Source organism: Mobula birostris, chromosome 8 (assembly GCF_030028105.1).
Source record: "Mobula birostris isolate sMobBir1 chromosome 8, sMobBir1.hap1, whole genome shotgun sequence".
NCBI classification, from domain to species: Eukaryota; Metazoa; Chordata; class Chondrichthyes; order Myliobatiformes; family Myliobatidae; genus Mobula; species Mobula birostris.
Window position 1 is genome coordinate 82,611,963 of NC_092377.1, and position 11,477 is coordinate 82,623,439.

General features: G+C 38.7%; 1 protein-coding gene across 2 annotated transcripts in view; it reads right to left on the reverse strand.

The window, feature by feature from the left end:
* Positions 1–8,468: 8,468 nt before the first annotated feature.
* The window catches only part of gzf1 (GDNF-inducible zinc finger protein 1), a 30,871-nt gene continuing 27,862 nt past the window's right edge, over positions 8,469–11,477 (reverse strand). For both annotated transcript variants that reach the window (XM_072265551.1, XM_072265552.1), the window contains exons 5-6: positions 10,857–11,014; positions 8,469–10,330 (exon numbers count right to left, since the gene is read on the reverse strand). In XM_072265551.1, the coding sequence (XP_072121652.1) occupies positions 9,671–10,330; positions 10,857–11,014 (818 nt within the window). In that variant the 3' untranslated portion in view covers positions 8,469–9,670. The remainder of the gene's footprint in view (positions 10,331–10,856; positions 11,015–11,477) is intronic.

Genomic DNA, 11,477 nt, shown 5'->3' on the forward strand with positions numbered 1-11,477 from the left:
AAGCTGACGCGCCTGTTGTGCTGCACAAAGTTCAGGGAAGTCAGTACCCCAAATATGATGAGGTCTTCTACCTCCATGTACTCCATCCAATCCTGCTGAGCATCACCATGGCAATAACGGTAGTGGAAAAGGCCACTCACCTTAACTCAGGATTCTACAGTCTTCAGTAGTCTGAAGGTGAAGAGTTGTCACACCCAAGGGAGGGAGAGCTGGGAGTAAAAATTACAGCTGAAACATGGGAAGACTTCTGTGATAATGCAAAGAAAATTTCAGTTTGTAATAGAACTAATGCATTGTAACTCAAAATTCTGCATAGAGCCCATCTGACTCCAGATCGTCTCTTGAAATTTAAGATGGGGGTTTCTCCAATGTGTTCTAAATGTAAAGGAAATGCTGGGACTCTCACCCATTGTTTTTGGACTTGTCCCAAACTTCAGGTATACTGGGGTGATATTTTGGGTGAAATGGAAAAGATTCTGAAGATGGAGCTTGAACTGGACCCAGTGTCTTTTCTCTTAGGCCTACCCAGCAGTCGTATTATTAATGCACATCAGAAAAAACTTTTTAATATCCTGACTTTTTGTGTGAGGAAGAACATTTTACTTTGTTGGATATCCGATAACACCTCTGGACTTCTGGTTGGCGTAAATTTATCATGGAATACCTTCCTTTGGACTTTTTAACATGTATGGTACACTCAAAAACAAATAGTTTTAATAAAACTTGGCAACCTTTTCTACAATATGTAGATGTAAATCTGTCTGCTATACTAATAAGGGCTTTTGTATAGGATGTAGTGATGATGTCTGTACTTTGATGGAAGTGTTCTGATAGCTGATATCTGTGAGGGGAAGAAATGTAAATGTACCTGGAAATTGAAAGCAAAAAATAAATTATGCTGAGCAAAAAATAAATTAAAAAAAAACCTACATTCAGGTAAAAGCCCTCAACAGTGGGCAATTCCACAAGCTAGAGTTCTGTCTGGTCCTTTTGTTCTACTCTAAGATTAATTTAATTCTTACTCCTCCCGACCCCCCCCCCCCACATAGCCCTCCACTTCTCTTTCATTAATATGTATTTCTTGATCACTATCATCTTTGTTTCACTGTTAACTAATAGTAATGAAATGGAACTTGCCAGTATTGTAAATATGTAATTCAATGCTCGTGCCTTGTGTTTCCTGTTGGGGTTAAATGGATCCTTTTCAGGATGGCTGCCAGTGAAGAGTGGAGATTTTGCAGAAGTCAGTGTTGTAATATGTTAACGATCGAGATGAAGAAACTGATGGTATTATGGCCAAGGTTGCATATGATATCAAATAGATATTTAAGAAGAGAGGGAGGGAAAAGGCAGAACATTATAGGTCAGTTAGCCTGACTCCAGTGGTTTGCAAGATGTAAGAGTCTGTTAGTGAGGATGAGATTTTGGGCTTCTTGGAGGCATAGGATAAAATAGGCCGAAGTCAGTATGGTTTCCTTATGGGGAAATTTTATTTGATGAATCAGTTGGAATTCTCTGAGCAAATAACAGGCAGTGTAGACAAAAGAGAACAAGTGGATCTTGTTCACTTGGATTTTCAGAAGGCCCTTGACAAAGTGCCGCATATGAGGCTGCTAAACAAGATAAATGTCCATGGTATTACAGGAAAGATACTAGCATGGCAGAAGGCTTGTTGACTGGCGGGAGGTAAAGAGCGGGAACAAAGGAACCTTTTCTGGTTGGCTGCCGGTGACTAGTGGTGTTCCACAGACGTTGGTTTGGGGACCACTTTTCACATTGTGATCTGGATGATGGAAATGCTGGCTTTGTGGCCAAGTTTGCAGATGATATAAAGATCGGTGGAGGGACAGGCAGTGTTGAGGAGACAGGGAGACTGCAGAAGGACTTGGACAGATTGGGAGAATTGACGAAGAGGTGGCATATGGAATACTGTGTAGGGAAATGTATGGTCATGCCCTTTGATAAAAGGTATAATGGCATAGACAATTTCCTAGGCAGGGAGTAAATTCAGAAATCAGAGGTATAAAGGGACTTGGGTGTCCTGGTGCAGCATGTGCTAAAATGTAACTTGCAGGTTGAGTTGGTGGTAAGGAAGGCAAATGCGATGTTAGCATTCATTTTGAGAGGACTAGAATATAAAAGCAAATATGTAATGCTGAGGCTTTATAGGCTTCGGTCAGACCACATTTGGAATATTGTGAGCTGTTCTGAGCCCTTAATCAAAGAAAGGATGTGGTGGCATTGGAGAGGGTCCAGACAAGGTTGCCGAGAATAGTCATAGAACACTACAGCACAGAATCAGGCCCTTTGGCCCATTTAGTCTGTGCCGAACCATTAATCTACCTAGTCCCATCAACCTGCACCAAAATCATAGCCATCCATATCCCTCCCATGCATTTACCTATCCAAATACCTCTTCAATATTGAAATAGATCCCACAGCCACCACTTGCACTGGCAGCTTGGTCCACACTCTCATGACCCCCCTCATGTTCCCCTTAAACATCTCAGCCTTCTCCCTTAACCCATGACCTCTAGTTGTAGTCTCACCCAACCTCAGTAGAAAAGGCCTGTTTGTACTTACTCTGTCTATACCCCTCATAATTTTGTATACCTCTTTCAAATCTCTCTCAATCTTCTACATTCTCGGGAGTAAAGCTAATCAATGTTTCCCGATAACTCAGGTCCTCAAGTCCTGGCAACGGCCTTGTAAATTTTCCATGCACTCTTTCAATGTTATTTATATCTTTCCTGTAGGTAAGTGACCAAAATTGCATACAATACCCCAATTAGGCCTCACCAACATCTCATACAATTTCAACATAACATCCCAACTCCTGTACTCAATGCATTACTTAAGGCCAATGTGCCAAAAGCTTTCTTTATAACCCTATCTGCCTGTGATGCTACATTCAATGAATATGGATCTGTATTCCCAGATCTTTTTTTTCAGCTGCATTCCTTGGTATCCTACTGCTCACTGTATAAGACCTACCTTGGTTGGTCTTCCCAAAGTGCAACACCTAGCACTTCTCTGCATTAAATTCCATCTGTCATTTTTCAGCCCATTTTTCCAGCTGGTCCAAACCCCACTGCAAACCATGATAGCCTTCCTTGCTGTCCACTACACCCCCTCAGTCTTGGTGTCATCCATAAATTTGCTGATCCAGTTAACCATATTATCATCCAGATCATTGATATAGATGACAATTAACAATAGAGCTAGCACCAATCCCTACAGCACACCACTGGTCACAGCCCCCCAGTCAGACAGGCAACAATCTTATGGACACTCATTGGCTTCTTCTGCAAAGCCCATGTCTGTCGAATTTACTACCTCATCTTGAATGCTGAGCAATTGGATCTTGTCAAAGACTTTGTTAAAGTTCAGGTGGACAACATCCACCACCTTGCCTTCACCAGCTTTCCTGGTAACTTCCTCAGAAAAACTCTATAAAATTGGTTAGACATGATTTAACATGCACAAAGCCATGCTGACGATCCTTAATCAGTCCCTGCCTATCCAAGTACTCATATAACCAGTCTTAGGATACCTTCCAATAACTTTCCCACCACTGATGTCAGGCTCACTGGCTTATAATTTCCTGGTTTATTCGTAGATTCTTTCCTAAACAATGGAACAACATTAGCTATTCTCTCATCATATCGCACCTCACTGGTGGCTAAGGATGCTTTAAATTCCTCTGTTAAAGCCTCTGCAATTTTTACACTAACCTCCCACAAGGTCAAGGGAATACCTTGTCCACTCTGTCTCAAGACAACAAACACTTCCTACTCTATAATCCATATATTGTCCATGACCTCACTGCTGTTTTACCTCAGTTCTATAGATTCTATGTCCTTCTGCTGAGTAAATAAGGATGCAAAAGATCCTCTTAAGATCTCTTTCAGCCCCATACATAAATGGCCACACTGATCTTCAAGTGGAACAAGTTTGTCTCTCGCTATCATTTTGACAATATATCTGTAAAAGACTTCAGGATTCTCCTTCACCTTGTCTGCGAGAGTAACCTCCCTTAGCCCTCCTGATTCTCTTCTTAAGGGTTCTCTTGCATTTCTTATACTCCTCAAGTACCTCATTTGTTCCTACTTGCCTGTGCTTGCTATGCCCCTCACTTTTTTTTCTTAACCGGGGCTTCAAAATCCCTTGAAAACCAAGGTTCCCTAAACCTGTTATCTGACAGGAACGTACAAACACTGCTCTCAAAAATTTACGTTTTAAAACCTCCGACTTTCAAGTACGCCTTTGCCAGAAAACAATTTTGTCCCAATCCACACTTGCCAGATCCTTTATGACACCATCAAAATTGGTCTGCCTCCAATTTAGAACCTCAACCCAAGGACCACCATAGAACCATAGAAACTACAGCACAGAAACAGTCCTTTTGGCCCTTCTTGGCTGTGCCGAACCATTTTCTGCCTAGTCCGAATGCTATCCAGAACTATCCTTTTCCATAATTACCTTGAAACTAATGGCATTATGATCATTAGATGCAAAGTGTTCCTCATCACAACTTCTGTCACTCTCTTTAGTTGGAACTTCCATGTACTGAATAAGGAAACTTTCCTAAACACATTTCACAAACTTTCCCATCCAGCTCTTTTACAGCATGGGAGTTCCAGTAAATATGTGGCAAGATCACCGACTATCGAAACCTTTTGCCTCTTGCAACAGCCTGCGGTCTCTCTACAAAATTGCTCCTCTAAATCCCATTAACGTGGTCATACCTTTCTTATTCCTTAGTTCTACCCATAAAGCCTCACTAGACAAGCTCTCCAGTCTGTCTTGACTGAGCACTGCCATGACATTTTCCCTGACTAGTAATGCCTCCTCTCCTCCTTTAATAAATCTCACACTATCACATCTAAATCATTGAGCTGCTACTCCTGCAACTGTCTCTCTAATGGCTACATTATCATATTCCATGTGTTGATCCATGCCTTGAGCTCATCTGTCTTTCCTACAATACTTCTTGCATTGAAACATACACATTTCAGGCAGGACATTAGTTACACCATGCTGAACCTTTTGTACCTGAGTTTGGCTGAGGTCTTATCAACTTCTGTCTCCACAACTTCTCCAGTATTTGTTCTGGCACTCTTATCCCCAGCCCTCTGCCACTCTAGTTTAACCCCCTCTCCTCCCCCACCCCATGTAGTACTTGCACTAGGATTTAAACAATCAGTCGTTTCTGACTGCCCTGTCAATTGCCTAACCTGATTCCCACTAAACTGCTAACCAAGTTCCTTTCTTGGTCCCTAATTGATATTGTTAACAGTATTTCTTATAACTACTTCCATGTTCATCTCTGCTACATTACTCCTGAACAAAAGTCCATGATTTTAGTCTTTGAAAACTACTTCCATCCCAGTTTTCCCTTCATTATCTAGGTGGGCCCTTCAACCCCCTATATTATTGGCTCTTTCCAAAATTCACTACCAATCACTTCATCATTAGGTACAAGCCTGCAACTATAACTATCCTAATCTTGATCATTTCCTTTCTAATCTCTACCCCAAAACGCACTCCTTAAAATTACCTCTGATCTACCTATGCAGTACAGCTTTATATGGCTCAGATGTTTGATTAAATATACAGTGTATTAGAAAACCTTTGCTATATTAAAGATGCCATACAAACAGCACAACATTGTCACTAGTTCATGCCAGTGATATTTATAGTAAGATTGTACATCTTAGTTGTGTTGCTTTTTGTATGAAAGTCAGGGGAGAAAGCAGGAGAATGGGATTGAGAGGGAAATGGATCAGCTTTGATGAAGTGATGAAGTGATGGAGCAGACTTGACAGGTCGAATGGCCTAATTCTGCTCCAATATCTTATGGTCAAATGTGATGTTTTCTAAGATAAATTACATTCCTGGGTGAAAATATTGGCCGCCAATGCCTAAACTAATTAGGAATAATGACTTCAAATCTGTTTCATCTAGAATTACAAGCAAATGATACAAATTACGCACCATAACAGGGCAAAAGGTGAATGGGACAGTTTTATATCGATGAACTGCTCCAGCTAAAAGTGTGACAAATGAGGTTTTAAAAACATCTGGTCTAAAACATGGTGCAACTTAAATAGTTGCATTAACTTATCTTGAATTCACTTTTTATTTAAGATGTGTAGGCTTTACTTTTGTACAAATATACTCTCTCCCTTCGTTGTGCGGTAGTCAATGGAGAATAAATAATTGAGCATTTTGGTAGCACAACAAAAAAAAACTCAAAGATTTCAGATTCTTCGATACATCTGATAACACATTGATATTCAAATTTGGTTTGTATGTACAATATATATAATATATATAAATAAAATAGGCAAATACTTCAGACTATTATTAATTCTAAAATGATGAGAAGGATGCAAGGATACAATCTTCATAATTTTAATATACTAGAAGTATACACTGTCACCCCATGTACTTTACAGATTGCCTTAGCTAGTGTTCTTAAAGGAACCTAGTTACTGTAATTCACCATGCTCAATACTACAGGACATGATACACCATAAACATATTTGCTGTAGGTAGCAGGAGTTAAATTCCTGTCTATTACAATAATAAGATTGGCTGAAATCTTGATGCTTTGTTCCTTCTGGCCTGCACAGACCAATTTAGTGCTGGATCATTATCTATTGCTCTAGCTGCTCCCATAACCTTATGTAGATGATTCTGTAACTTGTCTGAGGAAAGGAGAATGAAGATTCTTTTTAATGACATACGAATGGGTTACATTTTATTTATTTTTGATTTTTTTATTCAGATAGTGCAGAAAAGGCCCTTTGAGCTGCACTGCCCAGCAACCCATCGATTTAACACTAGCCTAATCAAGGGACAATTTACAATGACCAATTAACCTACTAACCAGTATGGCTTTGGACTATAGGAGGAAACTAGAGCACCCAGAAGAAACCCATGCACAGGAGGAAGGAACGTACAAGATTGCTTACAGAGGATGTCGAAGTTGAACTCTTAACTCCAACGCTCCAAGCTGTAATAGTGTCACGCTAACTGCAATGTTACCGTGGCACCCCAATTTAATTTCTGTGGAAGGCACTTTCAACTGTAGTGTCCTGAAGTAGGCCAAACACCCTCAATCACAGCAATCATTGGGACTTGGGAATATAAGGTGATGTCACCATCCCTGACTCAAACATTTTAAAAACAAATTGTTTAGAGCTTTTTAAAAGCTGATGTTTACACAAAATGCACTTTGCTTCAAGGAAGAAACAAGGTAAAGAGAGAAAGATTGAAAGCATTTGGGATCCATCAATGAGTAGCAGGTCCGATAGACAAAGTAGTTAGAATTAAAATAGAGTATTAGAAACAATTACTTAATGAAGGGAGATAATGTGGAATTCATTGCCACAGATGGCTGTCTAGGCCATGTCACTTCTCATTAGGTATATTAAAAACAGAGGTTGATAGGTTCTTGATTAGTAAGGGTGTTAAAGGTTATGGGGAGAAGACAGGAGAATGGGGTTGAGAGCGCTAATAAATCAGCCATGATGGAATGCTGGAGAAGACTTGATGGGGCCTAATTCTGCTCCTCTGCCTTATGGTCCATAATATTGAAGATCTACACAGCTGATGGTTTGTTTGGGAATAAACTCTCAATATAACAACAATGTGGTTTAACTTCAGTTTGCAAATCATTCGCAACCAGACAGGGTAAAGAAATTAAAAGCAAATCATGAAAGGGAGACAAATAATACTAAAGATCATGTAAAGAAAGAGATGAGAAAGAATAGTGGGTGAGGAGATCATGTAACTGCTCAGGATTGATACAGAAGCTTGGCAGATGGATTACATATTTTTTGTTACATAATGTCAACAGAAGAGAAGGCATACTAGAAATTAAGAATGACAATAATGGCAAGCTTCTACAAGATGGACTCTTAACTTTTGTAAATGTGATGCATTTTAATTAGATTAATTAATTTGTTTCAATACTGCCTTAATATGTAGAAGAAAAAAATACTGTATACCTTTAGTTCCAGAGGCAGAGAATGACAAAACAGGTTAGTTTTAAACTTTGCTTGTTGGATTGTTGTAGTATTGTTCATAGCTGTATAAATTATTGACCTGAAGTGACCCAAGTTTATTGGCATGTATTGCAAAATTTATTGTTTTTGCAAAACACAAACCAGCTCTGAGTCAATTACCCTTTCACTTGTATTTACAAATTTATATAATTGGATCATGGCGTGACAAGAAAGAATACAGTTCTTCTGTATAAGCCCTTGGAACCACTGCATGAATTAGGTAAGCAGATGGGGAGGTCAGTGTTTTGTAAATACTAAACTAGACTGACAGTTTCTAATAAGATTTAAATGAGTAAAAATGTTTGTTTAAAGGCAGGACAAATTTGATTTTTTTCCATTGATGACAGGAAAAATTTGGTATTTACAATCTGAGGCAGAACATAGGGTCCCATGAAATATTAAGAACATTTTATGCTTGATAAGTTAGCATACACAAATACAACAAGAGCAGCATTCTGGATAGTTTGTAAAGTGTTTAAAAAGACAAATACAATTTTGATTTGCAACCCTCTGCAAGGGTATTTGTGCACAGTGAAACCATGGATTAAAGTTAAATACAGATTCATAAATTTCTCCTAACACACATTTCCTATATGCTAATACATTCAAAATTACTTAATATACTGTACATCTTAATCATGATTTTGAACACTTCAATAGCTTCAGAACGTTAGTGCCAATCTGCAAAGTTATAAATATGTTCAATTTATTAAGACCATGTTTAGTATTTTGACATTATTGATAAAAACATAAATGAACAATAACCACTTTTTCCCCAAAAGTTCTCAACTATTACACAGCATTAAAAGGCATGTGCAATTCCACAGTGGCAAATCTGGGATTTTCAGAAAACACACCCATATTGTAAGGCTATTGGGTCTGAGATGCTATGGTCTTCAAAAAACATTCATATTGCTTGCTGTCAAAAACCTAAACATCCCCACTTTGCAAAAATGAGTATCAAATAATAATCTACTGTGTGAAATACATTAATGCCATTCTTCCCCAAAAATGTCTGAGGAACAATCCAAAATTACCATTACATGATTTCTGAAGGACTTAAATCACAAGTAAATGATCATCTGATGCTTTAAAACTAATAAACTAACTAGTTACTATAACTACAAACATGAGAAAATCTGCAAATACTGGAAATCCAAAGCAACAATGCTGGAGGAATTCAACAGGTCAGGCAGCATCCATGGAAAAGAGTAAACAGTTAACGTTTCGAGCTGAGAACCTTCATTAGGTCCTAACATGCTGAGTTCCTCCAGCATTTTGTGTGTGTTGCTTTAGTTACTATAACTTACTTGATTTAAAAAAAATCTAAATTCATTACAATGCACCCTCATCACACAGTATCAGAAAAAGTGGAAGCACAAAAATTGCAACTTCTGAGCCTTAAAGGGAATTGTAAAAAAAATAGTGCTGTTGATGCTCCAGTTCACCAAGAATACAGTCAACGAGCAAAAATTACAGGCATTTCACAGATAATCAAAATGTGACAATTTATTGTTGTTTGTCCTTTTCAAAATCTAGATTAAAATTCAGTCCACGGATCTATGATGATGGAAACAGCAGATCTGTTTAATACCTTACATCTGAATATTGGTCACTCCATTTACAGTACTTTGCAACACTGGCAGATTAACACTCTGCATAACAGTTAACTGTGGAGAGCCAGCAGATATAGCGACAGGAGTTCCACTTGGCATTTGTCCAACCCTTGTTGCATGTGTTAACATGTTATTCATGTGACTAGTCATAGCTAAGCAGGCAGGTACTGAAATTGTTGTCACAATGCTGGTGTTGGTAGTCCCACTTTTCTCCAATGCATTGTTGTCAATGACCAGACTTTGTGAATTTGCTGCACCTAACTGTTCAACATTAGCCAAGGTATGTAGGTGAGGCTGTACTGAATCTGTTGGTGCATGAAGCATTGCAAGCTCATTAAATGTGGCTGCCATGGAGGTTCCTTGAGTTACCATTGTGATGGAAGGCAGATCAGCTGCCCTCCAATCTGATGATCCCGAATTGTCATGTTCATGTCCACTGGAGATGTTTCCGTGGAGTGATACAGCATTTTGATCACTTATCAACTCTGTACAAGATGTTGAGTTGTCTTGTACATGAGAAGGGGAAACTTGCTCACAATCAACAAATGCTTGGAGGTCTGTACTTCGAACATGTCCCTTTTTGGAACCTTCGTCCAAAGTGACGACGAAGGACTGCCACGGTGCAGTCTTGTCGTGGACCTGTTAAGAATAAGGTCAAGTTTAAAGTATGGTTTCCTCAACATGAAGTGAATAATGCATTTATACAGGGTGGGCAGGGGGAACCTACTTGCCTGCAAACATTTCCAATCAGTGTACTTTTCCAAACATCTTTTAAATGAAGCTAGTTCTAATCTTCCGCAAATTCCATCTATCTACTGTCTTTATCATTTATCATTTTAAATACCTCTACCTGATCACCTCACAATCTCCTGTTACAAATGTTGTCCTACATTTGTATAGGGAACGTTTATAAATATACACTGTTATAAGAATTTCTAGAGGGATCACAAATTAAGTTTGTTAAAATCGTAAAACTGTTGAGTTAGAGCTTTGTTAGGAAATGGGAGCATGTAAATTCAGGTAAGCAAGAATCGATTTTATTTCCATTTAAACCTTAATATCATTGGTAGTTCATGTTATTCCTGAAACAGGAAGGTGTATATTTGCAAATAGTGCCTAATGGGGGAAAAACCCTCATGCAATTTGGAATCATTTGGATACTTACTGAAGCATGTCTTCTGAGTGTGGATTTATCAGTAAAAGTCCTTCCACAGGCACTACACATAAAAGGTTTCTCCCCTGAATGTATCCGATAATGCCGCTGCAGAGCATTCAGCTGTGTGAACAGTTTGCCACACTGATCACAGCCATAGGGCCTTTCACCTGGGGAAAAAAACACTTTATAGTGATTGAACAAACAAATAGGTTTGAGCCCCCAATTCTTTGAAGAGCAGTCTATTTAGCCATACCCCATCACTTTTCTATACACCATTTTTTTATGGTGAGGCACTATATTACCCAAATTTCCCGTTCTTTTCAATAGTGGCCACAATTAGTGAGCTAATTGACTGGGTGGCAGGCAGAAGTTATGAAATTTGGTACATAAAATTTTGTGAGGCATATTTTTTAAAAAATTTTTAAATTCAATTTTCAAACTTGATTACCCTCCCTCCTCCCCTTACCCCTTCCCTCCGTTACATACCCCTACCTAAAAAAAAAGAAAGAAAGAAAGAAAGAAAGAAAGAAAGAAAGAAAGACCGCCTGGATATTGGAAGGTCTCCACATGCTCCATGGGATTCGAAATAAATTTAATATATGTATTTGTTTCTTTCCCCAAAGGACCAAC